Here is a 20,098-nt window from a genome sequence, read left to right as displayed (position 1 = left end):
TCATGCAGTCGTGGTGCCTGAAAATCTAGTTTCATTACGTTTACATAATGTTTGTAGCAAAGATTGCTGAGTGGGCAATTAAGTTTTTTTCTAATAGAAGGTATTTGCAACGTAGTCCGCTCATTTGCATTTCTCGTTTGTGTCATCACAGAATCACAAGTGTATGAAATATTGCTTTGCATGCGAGAGTCACTGGCTACAACAGCACGGTCTTAGGTTTGGAGTATGTAAGCTCGAAAAAATTCGTTTTGTGGATGTTGGTGTTGCGTATGCTCAGCATGTTTATCAAAATAAAAAGGAGAGAATCTAGTCGCTCCCCGCCCGTTTATCGCACCACATGATAGCATATGGTGTTATCACCGCTGGGAGTGTGGCAAACTGGCTGTAGACCAAGCTCCTTGTTGAACATGCCCGTGGCACGGACCACGCAGATGTGCGCACTAAAACATGCCGACACCAAGTAAACGTTTGGGACTGACTCTGAGAGCGAAAAACCAGGGGACGGATCTGCCTCAGGAGCACGGCTTGCGAAAGCTGGTGGTGTGATGCCATGCTCTCTACCGCGATTTTTTTTCCTCCATGGCCTGTGATGGCATGTGCTGCCAACGGTGGGGCTACCGAGACCCAGGCTGCTGTTCCCACGCAACCTCTTGTGACCTGTCATGGTAAACAGTTTGATAGCAATCCGGTGGGCAGGTTACGATTATTGTGACGTCGCAGGATCACGTGATCTAGATGGCCGGCCACCTATAGGTTGCTTCTGTGGAATTTTTTGTGTATTTTTCATTCACAGTCAATGAAGACAATGCCAGCTCTCCTGCAACACGGGGCCCAAGCTTAATGCTACTGCATTACAAAACAAAAATATACGACCAGAGTTTTTCACATGTACAATAAGTAAAGCTTAGCATCTAGCTAGGTCCGTAGCTAGTGTAGTGGACTAGTTGGTAATGCATACTGAAAGAAAGGAACACAAAAGACAAAGGACAAGGTAAAGAATGAGACAGACAGGTGCTGACCTAAAGCAAAGACACCAATTTTAGTTGCATGTTTTCTTCTTTCAAATGATGCATTAGCATAATTTTCATCTTTGCATCGTTCCTTGCATCCCTGCTGTCAAGAGTCAGTCCGTTCGGTCATGTACCATTTTATCCACTGTGAGAGAGCTTTCATCCAGCCTGCCAATCAGTCATGACGTCACTAATGTATCAATAGGCCCAATGCTATCGTGAATCCTCCTATTACTGAGCATCTACAAGCCATTATGCCTTTAGAGTTCAGGCATCGAAGCATAGTGTTGCACAGGAGTAGAGTCTTTCAATCTGCATGTTTATTCTTTTGTATCCATATACAGTCTACAGTTCACCCGTGCAAAACCAGGAAACTGCTTGGGTACACAATGCAGCTCGACTGGCAAATATCCCTTCAATACATGGCTGTAATGCTTAACTTGCAAGGCGAGCACAAGCTTCACAGGAAATGCACAGGGTTATAGCCTAATGCTATATCTGCAACTGCTGTACACACTTTGCAGTGAAGTTAGGTTGAATGTTTTGAAATTCGCTGTAAAAATGTATGGCACAGGGCTTTCCAAGCTTTGTGATATATTTCCAAAAGCATATTCTGTAAGTCTAGAAGAGGGCAAGAGAGGACAAAATGAGACATATGCAGAATTTCCAGGATAAGCTTCATGGGGTGTGCAGTGAGCTTATTTCCTGGCATGCTTCTTGTGCAAAGTCAAATTTTATCTATTGATTTTGTCTGCTGTGCATATTTTCCCTGCTATAGTGTGTCAGTAATACGTATGTAGTTTTGCTCATAGCTACCGCTTGTTCTGGCAGTTATATCAGTTGTAATAGTTTTTCCTCCAACATTTTGCCCTTCCTGCTTAGACCAGAGTAAAAAATCTCCAGTATTATAGAAATAAAAAAACTGTGCGGCCAAACAGTCATAAGGAGGTCCCGTCCAGAGACTTTGAAGATAAGCTTGCTGCTGACAAAGCAGGTTTTTTTCATGAGACAGAGGCAATCAAATTGAAAAACAATACTTTACTATCAAAAAAACAATGTAGCGTTACAACACACAGAGGCCAAATAAAGGGGGAAAAAGAAAAAGGCGGCAGACAAGTAAGCAGCGCAACCAGAGGACAATAACATCAACGAATCAAAAGGCATATGAAATGAGAGTTTGCAGGGGTTTTTTTCCCTTCTCACTGTCTGCATCTCCTCCTTTTCGCGCTCCCTCAACAGACTGTCCTTGTTCTCGCTCTCAGCAAATCACTGCGGAAGAGTTCTCAAGGCACCCTGCGAGCTTGACTCCATGCAACGCCCACCTAGAACTTTTCAGTAACCACTCTTCACACGTTGCAGACGCCCTTCGATCTCTGCAATCACCATCGCCTCTGTGAAGAATCGTCGACAAAAGCAGTGTAAAACAAACAAAAAACAGTGTTGAAGACACTCTTCATGCTTCAACATAACCGCACCCAAAACGCTTGCACCTTTCAAGAGCATGAAAAGCACTAAGAAAAAGAACAAAAAAAAAGGACATCCACAGCACCAACATAATGGGATGCAGCAAAGCCAATGCAAATGAAAGTATACGTGAAGGCAAAAAGCACTGTATAAGACTTAGTGTAAACATTAGACTCTGGGCTTACACGACCATACAGCTTGTGTTATACGGACAGATTACTTATGGCTGACTTTTTAAAATATCACTAAAGAGACAGCAATCTGATGTGTACTGAGCTTCTGTAACTGAACACACTATTGCAGCTCAAATCTTCCCTCTTAACCGCAAGGCAAAAAGGAAGTTGTTGGGTGACAATCCAGCACAATAAATTCCAACCTACAGAAATGACACGCATGTTGCTGCAGGCAACAAAGAAATGAGGCATCCAACAAACGCACAGCCAACAGTGATGGCAAAGATTTTTACACATTCCATATAAGGAGGCCTCTAGACAAGCTGCCCAAACAGAAAGTTCGTAAAAAACTTCACTGTTGTAAACAGTGCATGCGACTCTGCAGAATGACACACAATGTTTTTGAATCCACATTGTTGCGTTCAACACGAAAGAAACTTGAAGCAAGAAAAAAAAAAATGAAGGCAACAACACAAACACCATAACTGTCAAAAGCCCACACTAATGGGTTCACATCACGAAAACAGAGGCCTTCACAGAAACGAAAGTGACGAAAAAAAACAGCAAATCAACTCGTTGTGAGACTTCTTTTTGTCTTTCATGTTCCTCCATCCACTATAATGTTTCTGCACTTAAATGCAATGCGTGCGAGCTTTAGATGACAGGAATGACAGAACGCAAATGCGAGGCCCCCGCTGCACAACTGAAAGCCCCATGCGAACGTATCTGTGAACCACTGGAGTACACCACGCTTCGTATCCTGAGACAAGGCAGAGCATGCTGTATATACAACAGCAAAAGGCCCCATAAAATGTAACGTAATGTGGTACGTACGTAAGCTGCTATCTTTCTTTCCAAGAGGGCTGTGCTAACTGAGGAATTTTAAGCTGTGATTTTAGGCACAGCACATTTGAAGTGACCATCGAATGACATGGCCGAGTACAACTTTGATCGAAAGTATTCAGGCCACGGAATTCGCTATTGAGCTAAATACCTGGACACTGACAGCACACACGAAGCCCGAAAAGTATGGAGAAGGGAAAACAGTTTTCACCACTCTCCAAAGATTTGGACTTCAGGTACATCTTAAATGCCCAACTACACAGCCCAAAAGGAAACCCTGCAGCCTGAAATAAGACTTTTGATAGAAGGTGTATGTACTGTTAACAACACAAAAACAGTGCTCTCGAAGAAGCACTGCTAAGATAGGTGAGCCCATTGACAGATTTATGTTTAGAAGTGCACTCTGGTGGTTCTTTATGAACAGCAGAATACCTGGATCCAAGAGTAGATTGGGGTACTATACACAGCAAAGCCTTTAGCGTCTATCATCCAGTGATGCTGTCATACACACAAATGATCCGTTAAGCCTGACAGCCACTGCAAAATGGAAACTGCACAGCTGTATGATATCTTTACTAATTTATGCAGCTTCAGACATTTGGTGAACAAAGCCACCTTTTGTTTCATGGGGCTGTGAGTTCAGTCATGCTCAGTTTTGATTTCTCATCACTATTCGCACAGCTCAACTCCTAAGTAGTCTAAGATACCAAGAGCCTGGCAGCACTGGTGAGAGAAACGCTCTATGGCTTAGCTGCTTTTCCGTCGCATGGGAATGTTGTGTCGTGCTTCCTCTCGTCACTGCACGCACGTGTGTACAAAGATATATGTGTATGTATATATATAATATAGATAACTCTTCAATGAAGCTAGATTGCAAAGCATGACTATAGTATATGTTCATATTGCAGCAAATGAAGGATAGTAGCCACGAGTTCAACCAGGACAATTCGTAACAACACAGCCTCGGCCACCGAGCACAATTTTCAAAACGCCACTAAAACGACAGAACGATCATGTGTTTGGGGCTGCGTATCAGCTTGTGCAGTGTTAAGAATATTGCCAGAAGATAAAACTCGCTGTTCCCAACACAACAGAGCAGAAAAAAACAAAGAAACGACAAAAGCAGCAAAGTAAAAAGAAAGCAGTGCTCTCATGGATGACTCCATTCCAACTTCAGCGAGCAAGAGCACTGAACACGCCCGGACGAGTGGACGCGGGTAGTGGAGGAAGCTCTGCAGGTTATTCAAGGGCCCTACACTACCGACACTACGTCAGAAAATCTATTATAGCGAAAAACTGCCAGCAAAGCAAAGCTGAGAAATTTGAGAGGAGAGGTAAAGCAGGCCCGCCCCGAAAAGCAAGCAAAGTTTGCGCCCCTTCATAAGCACCATTTTCTCCGAGCCAATTAAGCCACGTTCTCGCAGTGATCCAATCCGTAGCCAATGGTGTAAAAACAGAAGCTTTTCAGGGACAAAGCAAAAGTTTCGAAATTAAGCGAAGACAAAAAAGAGGTTACTAGAAGGTCGTCACAGTTGAATTTGATTTTCCAACTCCAGCAGAAATCAGGATTACGAACCATAGTTCGAGCAGAGAACAACGGCCCGAACAGCCATCAGCATTAGTCGGATGTCTGCGATTCGACACTATACCTAGTGGAGCACAAGCAAAGTTCATACTGATTACGTGCACGTAAATGAGTGCACAGCATTCGTTCATTTCTTCTCTACCATATTTAATAATTTAATTTTTTTAACAGGCGCAACTATGGTGCCTGGCACGCCTCAATATTAGAAGAAAATTACAAAAGGCGTAGTTGTAGACTACTGTGCGCATGGTGAAAAAAATAATGCTATGTAATAAAAATCATAATCACAACAGAAACAGAGCACGCTGTTAATAGCGAGGAAATTTGTCATAATGTTGGCAGCAATTGCATTTTTATGCCTGAATCAATGGGCTTAGAGAAGCCGCTCAAATCATCCCGCCTCTTGACAAAAGAATGACCTTGAGGCTCTTCCATAAACGCCATATGAATGTACACCATTGTAAATAATACTTCTGGTGACTCCCTGTGCAAAAAATATGTTCAAAGCACAATTAGACAACCAGTTATCAAAATTTAAGAGAAAAGAAAACAAACTATTATGCCTGCTGCATGGTTAGAGTATAGAGTGCACATTACTATAAGTAAGCATGCACAAGCTATGAATCTTTCTATAGCTTCTAGCAATGATAACAAAACTTCGACAATCATTACTGAGTACCAAGCCCACTTCGTGAGAAGGCAAAACTATTCAAATTGCTGACAATTCTCAATAAGACGTAACAAATACATGATGGCAAAAAGAAGCATGCACCTGATGGTGCAATCAAAACTACTATTGTTCAAAGTATAAAATTTGCTCAATGAAGAGCAGTTCTTGCAACATTCATTGCCAGGACTTTAATAAGAAGTCAAGCTGCTGCAGCTGATAATTCCAATCCTGTGCTCGGTCACATTGAAGTGCCAAACATGGCAGCGAACGAGACGAGTGAAATTGGAGAGACAGCAAATTTCGGAATTTTTTCAGCATTAAAATATTTCGAAAGACATTACAAGGAAGGGACCAACCACGTTTTGGGGACGAGCCATTGGAGAGGGGAGCAAACAAACAAATCTTCAACCGAACGGTCATAAGCCGGACTAACTATCCGCACCAGGCCGGTGCCACACTCTACACACTGTGTAACTGCTAGGATTATCAGCTGCAAGTTAATCTCGCTGTCTTGAACAGGCACTAAGAGAAGTCTATAGCCTATGTACAAGAGGGGAGAAGTGTATCGGTGCACGTATCTCGCTGTCTTGAACAGGCACTAAATAGAGAGTCTAGCCTATGTACAAGAGAGAGGAAAAATGTGGCAACTGACACCATTTCCCCCCTTTTCTTCCCTAAATGTACAAGAGGGGAGTCAAAGGGGTGTCAAGTGACACTCTTCTCCCTTTTTCGCTGAAGGTGCAACAGGGAGAGGACAGTGTCGGTGCACACTTTCCCCCCCTTTTCTCCACTGAGCTGTTCCGATATCCCCCACCCTCTGGATATTCGTTTCTCTTCGCATTCGCTTTTTCAACACATGCGGGTTTCCACACTCCATACTGCTGCGGTCAGGTGCGTTCCAAAGCTTCTCTCTCCCTTCCTTGTTCCGGCTGTTGTGCCCACTGGAATGCTCGGCTGTTCCCACGCTCTACTATGTGACGACACTGCAGTTAATACCTGAAAGGCAACACCAGAGAAGAAGGTCACAAAGAAGTTAAGCAACACGATGGCAATTTTTGGATAAAAATACCTTGAAAATGTTTTCCTGCGCACATAGATCAAGCGAGTGTGCCAATTTTGAGCAGATTGACAGTTGCATCCTTTATACAAAATACTCTTCCAATATGCTTGCAATGCACAGTGTGGTATGTGTTACACTTCTGATTCAGTGACATACATGGTTCCTGATAATTAAAATGTCACAATAAACTAGGCTTTATTAATAAAGCTCTGCACAGAGTATGCACTAGAAAACTGGCTAGAAACAAATCATGGAGTGGAAACTGGAACCATGGGGCAATCACACCACTGTCATCGCAATGCAAAGTAGTGACCATCTTACGAGTTGCACATGCACAAGGGTGATGCATGCAGTACGCAGTGCACAAGACGTAACTCACGCAGCAACCCAAGTTTTGCCACTTATGCGATTAGTTCATAATCAGCACAGCAGCAAACGGCCTGTGCCATCTTGGTTTCAGCTACCCAGCACTGCTAGGCCACAAAAGAAGCAAAGGCCACAAATAAGAGTGCATCTTAAAAAATGGAAATTGTAGAATTTTTTTTTTTGTCGTCACTATACTCTCCACAGATTCATCACTTCTCCCTGAAACCCCTCTGAACAACAGTGCCATAGAAGGATTCAAATGTCCAGTAAACATCTAGGTGCTATAGTTAAGGCCCCTAGCTCCCCAAGATTCCATGGAAAATCTCGGATTTAAGCCTTTCTCGCGGAATTGTGTGTTTGCCAGCCGTATCCTTTTTTTTGGATACTATTGTTAGAAAGTTAGGTCCCACCTGTAATAGTTGGGCTTGAAAGGCCCAGCCTTGTTGAGGCCCATGTACTTGGCCTGGTCATCAGTCAGCTCAGTCAGATGGGCGTCAAATGTCGGGAGGTGGAGGCTCGCAACGTACTCATCTGCACCAATAAAGCACACGGAGCAACATTTTGTCACAAGCTATGATAAACGCCAAGGAAAGCCCACAGCTTACACAAGCAGCATATGCACAATATACGGATTCGATAAACCAACCAACTCCTTAATGTGTCAGGCTTTACAAAGGACAGCAAGGTAGTTAAAGCAAGACATGAGCAGTTAGTACTTTCCGAAAGCCAAAACGGGTTTATGTCAGCATCCAACCGACGCTCAGTGCGCCCTAAACTGCCGTGAGCAAACACCTCTGCAAATCAGCCTGCGTTGTTCAAATCACACACTCAAATTTGATTTGCTGCACTGACACAGACGGCGATTAAGAGAAGCTAGAAGTGGCGGTGTTTTAAAACTGAAAAGCAGCGGCAAAAGGAATAAGAAAGGCAGTGTCGAGAAGGAATCTGATACTGCGAGTCCCCAAAAGTTCCTCTCAATGCAGAAAAACATTTTCACAATATGATTTTTACATTTCTCATTTAATAAAAAATGCAAATCCTGTGAATGATAGGATTTGAAACGACTCTTTGAAATGACTGATCCAGAGCTACAGTGAAAAGGCTTACCAAGTGGCTCATTTTTCAATCAGCAGTTGTAAAGAAACTAATCATGCGAGACGACTGTCGAGTGTCAGCATGTAAAGCCTCGACCTACTATGGGGGTGGTTCAAAAAGTACAGTAACAAGAGCTCGCAAGAATAACATTTACTTCGCAGGTCCATTAATTTTTAACAAAGAAGCCATGCTTGTTGAAGTGTATGCATCAGTGACATTCCTAAATATCGATGCCAGCGTAGAAAACTGCAAGTCCCTCCTCCACACTGCCAAACAGCGACATGGTGAATATCTTTCAATGGCCCAATTGTTCATGGATAATGCTGAGCACACAGCGGGCTGGGATGTTAGGTTCTTTAGCAATATCGCTAAGTCGAGTAGAATACAACAATTCCCCTGATTGAGGTGTCCAAATGCAAGGGATCATTGTGCATTTTGCATGGCTGTCCAACCAGTATACAGCTCAGTATAGCCTAAGTGCCATACGCCTCAACAAGCAGACAATGAATTTGTGCTGGTAAGGTGCCTTTTAGATGCAAAAACCTTTTTAACACTACACACTTTCACACTTGACCTTGTTTTCATGAGCGCAGCTGTCTTGTATCTGATAACGTGAGGGCCTGATGCAACAACATAGTATGCAGTATCTAACAGCAGTGTGGTAATGTTGTGTATGTTTGCTGCAGCCCTGGCGGAAAATTAGACCAAAAGGAAGAATGTAACTTCTCAGCTCTTGTTACCTTAATTTTTTTAACTGCCTCCGCATAACAGTGGTCACTGACATCAGTGAACAAATGAAGCAGAGTGAAATATTAAACTTTCCAATTCAATCCTGGAATAGTGCTGTGTAGATTGGAATCCTGTCCACTTGTGGACTTAAATAAATTGGAATCTGTTAAAGAAAAAAGGCTGTCCATTTACATTTTTTGCTGATATGAGAGAGATTTTACGCCCTCTTCTCAACTCTGATCTGGTGCTCACTCCACTTCCTGATATTGTTGCACTGATTGTTTAAAGCTCTTGCAGACAATAATTCTCAGCAATTTTGAGCCACTTGGCAACTATTTAAAAATTTTTTAAACTATTTTAAAAATTTTAAAAATTATTTCAAATTTTTTAAATTTTGAAATAATTTTCGCATTCTATAGTTTTTAACCCAAAGGTTTTTACTGTGCATTTCCTTGTGCTTTCATGGTACTATCTCATACAATGCTGATTGCTACCATTTGTTTTTGTTTTGTTTTTCATTTTTTAGTTTGTCCTGCCATAGACCCATGCGAGGCTGCAGTGTGTATACATAAATAAATAACAGGAAGAAAACATGACGGCCAATTTTAGATGGCAGACCCGTGTGACGCATACCTTGCGTGTAATTACTATCTAATAGACAAACTGTAATAGGCAATAATAATGTTTCTAATGGTTTCTAACACACACGTTAACACTCCACAGAAAGTGACGAACGGCAGTAATGAGCAAGAGAGGAGAAAGGGAGTGGCGCACCCATCTTCTTGGGCAGAAGGTAGACGTCGCTCTTGTAGCGCCCATGAGGGGCGTTGTAGAGCTCGATCAGAGCCAAAGCTTGAGTTGCCGCAGTAATGGACACCACGAACGAGGGGATACTGGAGCAGCTCAAGTTCACCAAACGTCCCTGCACAACGAGTGAAGTCAGTCAGGTCAATCAGCTTCACACATACCGTATTTTCCGGTGTATAAGACGCACCCTTGTATAAGACGCACCCGCCATATATGAAGGCTCTCATTGAAAAAGTTGGTATGTAAGACGCACCTGTGTATAAGACGCACCCCAATTTACCCACTTAGTCTAGTGAGGGTTAATTAAACACGCTCGCTCGACCATTGCGAAATGAACCATGGATGGACTCATCTGATCGCATAAAAGCTCCGTAGGCCCGCAGCCCGATTTCCGTTTTCGGTAGCATACTCGACCGCAGATAATTTGAACTTTGCGGTGTAGCTCTTGCGCAACTTCGGTGGCATACTGTTTAAGACCGAGCACGACAGGTGTAGGTAGTGGAAAACACACGCCGAAGTCACCAACACAGACGTAATACGTACACGGTTGCGAAGTTGCAAAGAATGACTAAAAAAGAACGCCGGCTTGGCTTGTTTTGACAATGGCGAGAAGCGCGACTGTCGCCATCTTTTGGAATTTCACATTACTTTTGCTTGCGCCTCCGAAATGACCGCGTGTTTGCGATTCTGGAAGTCATCATCCCCGCCGTTTCATGATAAAGTTCCCCTGAAAAAAGTTGCGCACGGTGGTCCCCGTATTGAAGTATTAACCGTGTGACTACCGCATCATTGGTAGTGATATCTTTTCGGTGAAAAAAGCTTGAGAGTGAACCTGAGTAATTTCTGAACTCGCAAAAAAAAAACGAAAAATTCGCATATAAGACGCACCCTTGTATAGGACGCACCAGCAAGATTTTTGACAAAAAACCGCGTCTTACACACCGGAAAATACGGCACACATAATCAATCGGTATGTACACTACTGCTCACGACAGAAAGTGTAAGCAATCTGTAACAACCAAAATGTTGTTTCAAACTTCTTGGTGCCAAGAATATTTGGTTTGAATGTCCCTACGCGCTTGTGGTATCATCGGGAGGATCACGTCAACACCTATGTCCCAGAAGACAAACTGTGTCTGTATTAAATTCAAGTGACAAATTTTATGCGCAACCATGAAAAAGCTAACTTTTCAAAAGCCTTTTCTTACACATTCTATATCATATACCCCACAACACAGAGTCTGAAATTTAAAAACAGGGGCCCAACTTCAATTTTCATGCCCTTGAAGTGCACAATTTAACTGTGTGCCCTAAAACAAGAAAGTTGATTAGTTCATTTTAATTAAGCGCTTTTTATTGTCCTCTATCATGTAAATGTCTGACCTATTTGTACAGCCAAAATACAGAGACTACACTGAAATACTTATCATGGCTTTTAAAAAAAAATCTGTACTAAACAATTTGAAACACCTAACAACGTCACCGCCATGATCTCTGCCATGATCTTAACTGTCTATTCTTTTCATTCAAATGCTCAATTCTTGTGTATGGCATAACTATCAACTTCAGCTAAAAATTAAAGCTATTTTTCTGTTTCTTTTTTCATATGCAATGTTTACACTGCAAATTTTACTACACTATCACTAGTTCTACAATAGGAAAAAGCTATTACCGTCTAGTGAAGACAAGAATGTGAATATGCTCGTCATGCATTGAAGGTGAGAAGTGAAAGCCAACGTAAAATTCACTTTAGGAACCAAATTAAATTAAAGAGAAAATAATGTACACATGTCGGAACTGGTGAACCACCACATTATGTTAAGCATACAAGCTATGCGAAGACTGAGTGATATTCAGCAAAAGTCACAAAGAGTTAAACTGTGCCTTCTGCGAAAGGGTGCTAGATTGCCTCCTCCTGTCATTTCATATTTCTCATAAAATACAGAACACCAAATTGTGATTTCAGAAGTGTCCCACTTTAGTGCGACAAACCAGTCTATACACTACACTCTGTAATCCCCCTATAAGAACGACAAACACTTATCGAATGTGGCATGGCAGTATCGACTGTAGGTGAATACCAGCCATAGCTGTAACAGCGTTAAATCTTGTCTTAAGAATATGTGCTTTAGAACAGTGCATACAAGTTTACATCCGGTGACATTTTTAGTGCACTAATATTTTCCAAATGTACAACCACACAGGCTCACCTCAGCGAGTAGTACAATGCGTTTTCCGTCTGGCCAAATGATGTGATCCACCTGGGAACGAACTTTCTCCCAGGTCAGCTCCGGAGTCCGCAGGCTTTGCTGGAGAGCAGGAAAAAAATAAAACAATATGAGCCAACTGCTTTCACTGTTTAGATTTTGTACTCAAAAACCCTTCAGCTTCACGCTTTCCTTTAAATTTTTATGGATTTTGCACCTGGATGCTTTAGGAGTTTGCACGAAAGAATAGCAAAGTGCAGCGAGATACGTACCACATCGATTTCCGTGTTGGAGTGGCCCATGTTGCAGACTATGCAGCTGTTCTTCATCTTGTCCATGTGTTCTCTCTGGACCACGTTTTTGTTGCCGGTGGCAGTGATAAGGATGTCAATGTTGCGAACAACTTCGTTGATCTTGACGACACGGAAGCCGTCCATGCTGCCACGAGAAACATTTTCCCACAGAAGTAAGACCTTCAGTTTAAATTATCGCAGTCCATGCTAGCAATCATTCCGTGCTCAATGCAGAAGATAATATTAACCTGTGCTGAATGAATTAATCCAAATTATGCAATGGTAGTTTGTTCCATTTGCCTAATCTTCTCATATGAATGTGAGACTCTCCAGGCCTACAACACATCTAAAGCATATTCTGGCCTTGAGATGTTGCAAGGATGGCAGCACTTTGCTGAATTTAAATAAACGCTAACTGGCCTGCCCTCTGAGCTAGTCAGCGAAGGTAGTGCATAAAGGTGGAAACTTGCTTGACAACCTGCACGGAACAGCAGTCCAGCCAACTATTACTAACCCTCTCATTTTCAAAGTAAAACAAGGGGTCTTGAAATCTTAATGATGAAAATTTATAAGGCAAACCCTTGGCATTTCAGAAATAATGTTCATTAAATGTCTAACGTGAGAAACAACAAACTATTAAGAATAGTCGTGTCCAAGCAATGGACCAAGAACAGAACAGCTGGTTCTTAAATAGTAGCCCATGAATCCTTTAAGTTCATGAAGACATTGTTAAGGTGTACCAAACTATTGTTCTTCAATTGCGCACCAACACATCTCCTGGCAGGGTCAGAGGGCCTGTGGAAATCAGTGTACTGGTTAGGGCCTAACCAAGAAGCTCGATCGTCATTATTCTCAGCCACTTTCCATCACAGTACCCGCTCATGTCACTCCAATGAATACTTAGTGGGCGCACATTGCACTATGAGAAACAAACACATATGGGCAACTAAGCTTTGGGCCTTAAATTTGACTCCAACCAAGTCAAAGCTCAAGGCAAGATATTCTCGCCTGTAAAGAGGAGTTTGAAGTACAAATACTCAAAGTGGGCACTACATATACACTGATCACATTTTCTTTTTCATTCAATCAAGAAGGCATCAAAAAACAAAGGCATTCCAACTCACCAGGCTTGCAAGGCACAGATGGGGTCGATCTCAGTGACGTACACCACGGCTCCCATGCCCTTCAGGGCCGAACAGCAGCCCTTGCCCACTTCACCATAACCACACACAAGGACTTGCTTGCCGCCAAACATCACGTCAGTCGACCGCTTGAGCCTGTGCGCCAGCGAATAACGACAACAAGAAAAGCAACTTTTAATGGCACCAACACCCCACTACTACTCATGAGCAAAAGTCATTTAAAAGGGATGCAGTACTCAGGTAGTTTGATGTGAACATTTACAAGCTTGTCACCTTGAGTACACACTAGTATGCTGCTCCAAGAGATTAACTCCACTACAAAATGCTGCATCCCAGGATTATCTTAAATGAAAACTATTTTAGATGAGTGAAACGAGGCACCTCTAAGAAAGGGGTTCTCAAACTGTTCACCCTTGGGGAGCCCCAGCAGCTTTCAAAAGGTGCTGGGGAGCCCAGATCTTGGCCTCCATCCCTACCAAGCCTAGCATGCATGCAAAAAGAAGCATGCTGGCACATGACAGCTTAAGAAATGACTCAATTATTTTAATCATGACTGGCCGTGCAGAGAAATGAGTCTGCAATGAATAGTCATAGTATGGTCAGTCCCAAAGGTAAAGGAAAGGTGAGAATTAAGGCATGCATGGATTTAGGTGCTTGGAGAACCCCAAAAAGCACTCCAAAGAATTTCAGGTTATAGTTTACGAGCTCCTGCTCTAGGAGGCACAAAAATGATCCAGAAAACATCCCATGCATGACCACTCAACTACTCAGCATATAAGCCAGGGCCATTCCTTTGTGGTTCACACTACACTTTAAAGAAATTAGCATTAGACATGGTGGTTTTGGCTCATTGTGGTAAATCGTTAAAAGTTGTATTGGAAGAGTGTGCGCGGTAGGGACGGGGGGGGGGGGGGGGGGGGGGGTATTGATCAGCAGCTTATTTGAAGATGCTTTCTCGACTGCTTTTGCTCAACAGAATTAAATCAGTTGGGGCAGCATCTTCAAATGAGCCATAAATTCCTTCTCAACTCATCATAGCTTCAATGGCAAAACAATCGTTCTTCGTATAAGCACCAGAAGCTGCTTGTTTTGGGTCCCTGATGCTGTACACAATGCAGATCTCCAATTATTTCTGATCGATTCAAGAAAATACATCATCTAGACTTGGTATTGAAATAGCAAGGCGGGCATATATCTTTGCGCCTAATTTTGAAGTGAATGAGTGAGCGGTTTTAGTGAGAGAACAATATTACGGTGCGTTTTTAGCGTTGCAGCCGTCAACAGAACACCATACTGACTAATTCCTATTAGATTCAAACAGAGAGCCTATTGAAACCAGACTTCGAAGAAAAACAAAAATGTGTGCTCACGCATCAAGGATGGACTCCCTGCAGCTGTAGAGGTTGTCAAACTTTGTCTGCACACATAAATGGAAGCAAGAGGAAGACATTAGCACATGAAAGAAGTTAAATAATACAAGCACAGCAGCAAAACACACTAATATCAAGACCTGCACAGTTTCCACAGTATGTAACATGGTTGAGGTTACTGCAACCATTATTTTAAAACCTTCATGTGTACATACATCACTTCACAAAAAGAAAAAACAGTTAACACAGGTACTAGGCCACTTCAGCATTAAATCAGCTACTTTAAAGCAGCTTCTTCAATACATAAAGTACAGTAGACAGCATGCATCTTCAGCATAGTGTGAAAAGAAATGTACCGTAGAGATGAAAAGAGATGAAGTAAAAGGTGATAATGATACAATTTTTCTACCTAACTGCAAGAGTAATCTTCCAAAGAACCCATTAATGCAGTCAGATTATGTCCAAAGCGACCTCCTTCAAAGTGCTCCAAACATCAGAAGAAATGACTAACGGTGAACTTGTGAAAAAGCAGCACACCAGCCGAGGCAGTAAGTGAAAGGTGTCACAAACATGAGGCTTGCCTTCGTGACGGAGTCGTTGACATTCATGGCTGGCACAGTGAGCCTGCCGGACTTTGAGAGCTGGTAGAGGCGGTGGACGCCGGTGACACTCTCCTCGACGATACCCTTGATCATCTTAAACATGGCCGGATATTTCTTGAGCATCAGGTGTGTTGCATCACCACCATCGTCCAGGATCTGGACGGTACACAAGACGGGGAGGAGTAAGGCAATTGAAAAATAGAAGTTAAGATCAAATTGCATCTCGAGCCCTGTAGCCATATTGCAAGAAATGCGAGGCATATTAGTGCTAACAGTGTCGCAAAGTACTCTTCAAACTATTCCTTGCTTTGCCAATATGCCTGCTATAAAATGATATTCATAGAGACAACCGAAGGCTGGAAAGGTTTACACAAGTAAATAATGAGCTCTTGCCTAACTACAAGCAACCGGCTGTACCAAAAAGATACATCTAAAAAAAAGTAAAAATTCACAACTGCTCTTCAAAGTATGAGGGGGTAACGTGGACACGGGAGACCATAATCATCAGATAAGTGACACTCTGTCAATAAAGCCTCTATAAAAATTTGTCAATGCTGGTGTTGCCATTGAACTCAAAAAGGTTTTGAACAACAGCTTATAGGATAATGTGCCCCAGCTTATAGCTCTTCAGAGCTGCTGCAACAGATAAGAGCGTTCTATGGCAATGAATTCAGGCAATGCACACATATAAGTGTGCTCTAACATTAAAATACCGTGTAGTGAAAATCAATCCCTGCAAGGTACAGCTACAAAAAATATTTGTCATTAAATGAAAAGTGAGAAAAAGTGCAAGTTTTGACAAGAGGAGGTTTTGGAATGTACAGTTTCCACCTACAAAATGTGCAATGAAAATGCAGGCCAGCCATCAGTTTAATATGTCCTACAAGACACTGGACAGCATGTAAAGAGGTGTGCTACCGTGCATAACATTTAAATATCTCCATGCATTTTCACAGTCAACAACAATAATGCATTACTTAAATTCTACAAAAGGTTTTGTACATGTGGAGCTGAATATTTGGTACATTATTCAGCATAAGTGCACAGCTCTCGCACAATCAATATAGTCACAACGTATTATTGCATTATGTTCGTGTGGTCATGCACCTCATATGCAACTTTTGCTACCTACACAACTGTATAGGCAATGTTATCCAAACCATCAACAGACTGTGATACATTACCATGTTTGGCTGCCAGTTTTCTGAATGAACACATCTGTCTATGCACCACCAGAAGTCATCCTCTGATTCACCCTTCCAGGCAAAAACAGATATGTCTGGAAAAGGAAGAAAAACAGCAGGCCTTAAAACAAAAATATCTCTCAGCATGACATGGTTCCCGGTTAAAAAAATAGTTATAAATTCAGAGTTTAACACCCCGAAGCAACACAGGATCTATAATGGACACCGCAGTAGAGGGCTCCAGATTAATTTAGACCACTTGGGGTTCTTTAACATGCGCCGACATCATACAGCACAAGGTGTTTTTCTATCGATTTTGCCTCTATAAAAATAACGCATATTTCTGCATAATGGCACATATTTTGATGGAGCCAGAACGCAAGCACACCTGTGTGCTCATGAAATGACCACATCTCTGATTTCTTTATGAGGATGTTCTCTTCTTAAGTAAGGAAACAGACACCCTTATGAAAATGAAAACTGTGCACGTGCTGTACAGTATTTACTGAAATGTACTGTACATCATTTACTGAAACCGTGTACCTAGGTTTTCTATGCACAATGTCTTAGCTGTGTAGGTTATGTGGTCAAAAATCATCGATGCCATCATTAGCCAAGCACGCTTCTAGACACAAGCCTCTCTCAATAACTTTCAGCTATTATTTCGGTAAATTTCCTGAGCATGTTGCACAACCTGACCGTCAGCAGCCTTCATTTTCTCTTTTTTCTTAGAACCTAGTCCATCACTCCAAAAACCACACTGCTTTTCAGTTTTGCACAATCTGTGCACCAAGCATTGCAGAATGTTTTCTCTCACCTGCCTCAGCAAGAGCAGCTGCAACTTCATTCTAAGAAAAGAAAAAAAGTTTTTATGAATATAAATTTCAGACACATGATTTCCTCGGGGCGTACAACAAATGTACTCACCTGAGTTGAGTAGATGTTGCAAGGAGCCCATCGTACGCTTGCTCCAAGTGCAACCAGGGTTTCGATTAGCACCTGCGGACACAGTCAGGGTGGCAGACACAAATGGCCGGTTAAATGCAATCCAGCAGAGAGAATGTCAAGAACGCAGCAAAGAATGACAATGCAGAGGTTTCACACCAAAAGAGACTTTAAACATGTCGTACAGCAGAGCGCCTAAGAGGGTAGGTCAGGTCACTTGAGGCTAAAACTTAAAATGCCAGTTCTTTTTTCAACTGCACGACATGTGCCTAGGAAAAAAAATCCTGATCCAAGCAAACATTAGCCAAGACACAAAATAACCTCTGCAATAATGTTAAGAGCCCTTAATACCTTCATTACCCTATGCTCAGTATCCTTGACTTTCAAGATTGCACCTGTTCAAGTACTGGCAGCATTTGAACCAACAGAATAGGATTGCTAGTAGAACTTTCCATAACGCATATGCATAATGTACATCAACCAGACTGCAACATCATCTAAAAAGAGTGAAAAATTGGGCTAGTTTGCACATCGTTCCAGAAAACCGAACCCGCAAGGCAATACAGCACAACATTTTTTAGAACACAAGACACCGATAGGCTTTCAACTGAATGCTTAAAGATCAACGATGTCCAGTATTCTTCTAAGCTATTGTGAGTGTCCCTTCCTTAGTTTCGTGCTCCATGTGTGCCATGGCTATGAGCCTAGTAGCATACAACACCAACGAGGAGTAAAACACATCCTTCAAAGCAGAAAAAAGAACAGTGATGCAGACCAAATAGCAGTGATGTCCTACTCACGGCTGTCTGTGCGTTGATGTGTGTGCAGCCAACAATCTTGGCCCCCTGCAGTGGCTTGTCCTGCTCAGCACGCTTACGCAGCGCCATGATACCGGGCATCTCCTGCTCGGCGATCTCGATCTCCCGCGCCCGAACGCCGCCTGGCTGATGTTCTTGACGCAGAATTCGCTGAAGCCCTTGGAGTTCTTCTGGACCTTCTCACGGGGCGACACGCCTTCATCGTCCGAGCTTGTGTCTGTGTAGGAGGCTGCACAAGGAAGATATACCAGAAAAGACATCAGCACAGGTCTTGTGACTGCTTACTAGGAAACAATTAGAAAAGCTAAGCTTAGGTTAGTTTGAACAATGTGAAAATGTTCCAGAAAGCTGGTGTTTGATAAGGGGACCAAGCTAGTGTCATCAAGGTGGCCTTTTCATCCTAAATGAGTTAATATTATATGGAGCCTCCCGGCATCTGACATACTAAATTTCATTGAGGCAGAAAGCCAGCTGCTCTTTACAGATGTTTCTAGATTATCGCAGTTCTAGGCATTGCTACAGGTACTGAATTTGCAGAATACTGCCGGACAAAAACACATGCACTGCAAAAAATCAATTGGCCAGCTCACGTGTCTGCAGAACAACTCTGGAGAAAAAAAAAACTGCCTGCAAGTTTAACTAAAAGTAATTTACAGAAATTATGAATGTAATGCAATATTGCTTTACCATATGTACACATATGGCAACAAAAAAAAAAAAGCATGTTGAGTCAGATAGTAAGGGCACACAACTTGTTTTTTGTGCTCGGGACCCAAAAATGGGGCAAAATCCCTACATAGTTTACAATTCAAAACACCGTTTTTTGCCAAGCCGTCTTTGCATAAAGAAAATGAAACTGAGATGACAGCCCATTCAGAATAGACAGTAGAATCGCAAGTAAGCACTAGCAGCGCCTGAAAGAAGGCAGGCCTTTCAGCTACAGCAAGCAGCACGCATGCCAGGTTAATTCTACCTCGTTCGCTAAACATAGCAGAATAACGTGCACGCTATACGAAATTGCATGCAACTCATGCAGAGACCTAAAAGATACAGGGGGTATCAGAGAAGGTGAACAGGGGTACGCGAAGCTTGTTTCGACGCATCTATTCCGTTTCACCGCGACAGCTGCGAAGGCGGTAAAGGCGCCTCGCGGAGGACGTACTCTGACTTCCTCCAGACCCAGGCCGGGTTTCGAACCGCTGCGAAAGGTCGGTCTTCACCACCGCGTAGTCGCGTTTCGGCGAAAACCTGCAGCTCGACTCTCCCTTCATGACGGCGACTTCGAACGGCACGCAGGCGGACGGCAGTGCGCAGCCGTTCTCTTCTTCTTCCTCTACCGCGCGCCCCCAAAACGTGGCCGGCACTGCTCGCGACTGCAGCGCCACAGGCGGGACCGACATTGAATACTATAATTCGAGACATGCATTTCAAAGCTAGTCGTAGGCGCGTAAGGGTGCAGTGCACCAGCGTCTGGATAATGTTGGATAGTGCGCTGGTTCGATTAGCAGCAGTACCACTTTCTTCCTCTTCTCAACCTTTTTTTTTTTTTTGCTTTCAGTAGTGCCATTCCAGAGGAGAAAAGGGTCTGCGAACGGCTCGTGCATGAATACTGTCTCCGTTACCATCTTTAGCGGTCAAAACCATTTTAAAAAGTCGCCGCAACGAACCCTTTCCGTTCAAAGACGTCGAAATAAGCGTCAGCCATAGATATATCGCGCGTGCCACATCGTTGATT

At 42.8% G+C, this 20,098-nt stretch overlaps 1 protein-coding gene across 9 annotated transcripts in view; it reads right to left on the bottom strand.

The window, feature by feature from the left end:
• Positions 1-2,033: 2,033 nt before the first annotated feature.
• Positions 2,034-20,098, bottom strand: part of LOC149335264 (adenosylhomocysteinase-like 1) — a 266,601-nt gene continuing 248,536 nt past the window's right edge. For all 9 annotated transcript variants that reach the window (XM_089551926.1, XM_089551928.1, XM_089551927.1 and 6 more), the window contains 12 exons: positions 18,346-18,592; positions 17,528-17,599; positions 17,418-17,448; positions 16,601-16,695; positions 15,396-15,572; positions 14,815-14,861; positions 13,427-13,579; positions 12,282-12,447; positions 12,013-12,111; positions 9,770-9,917; positions 7,582-7,702; positions 2,034-6,741 (listed from right to left, as the gene is read on the bottom strand). In XM_089551926.1, the coding sequence (XP_089408052.1) occupies positions 6,735-6,741; positions 7,582-7,702; positions 9,770-9,917; positions 12,013-12,111; positions 12,282-12,447; positions 13,427-13,579; positions 14,815-14,861; positions 15,396-15,572; positions 16,601-16,695; positions 17,418-17,448; positions 17,528-17,599; positions 18,346-18,444 (1,215 nt within the window). In that variant the 5' untranslated portion in view covers positions 18,445-18,592 and the 3' untranslated portion in view covers positions 2,034-6,734. The remainder of the gene's footprint in view (positions 6,742-7,581; positions 7,703-9,769; positions 9,918-12,012; positions 12,112-12,281; positions 12,448-13,426; positions 13,580-14,814; positions 14,862-15,395; positions 15,573-16,600; positions 16,696-17,417; positions 17,449-17,527; positions 17,600-18,345; positions 18,593-20,098) is intronic.

This window comes from Amblyomma mixtum, chromosome 7 (genome assembly GCF_055824585.1).
Source record: "Amblyomma mixtum isolate Tamu chromosome 7, ASM5582458v1, whole genome shotgun sequence".
NCBI classification, from domain to species: domain Eukaryota; kingdom Metazoa; phylum Arthropoda; class Arachnida; order Ixodida; family Ixodidae; genus Amblyomma; species Amblyomma mixtum.
Note: the sequence above shows the minus strand (reverse complement) of the source record. Positions and strands in the feature narration are given on the sequence as shown.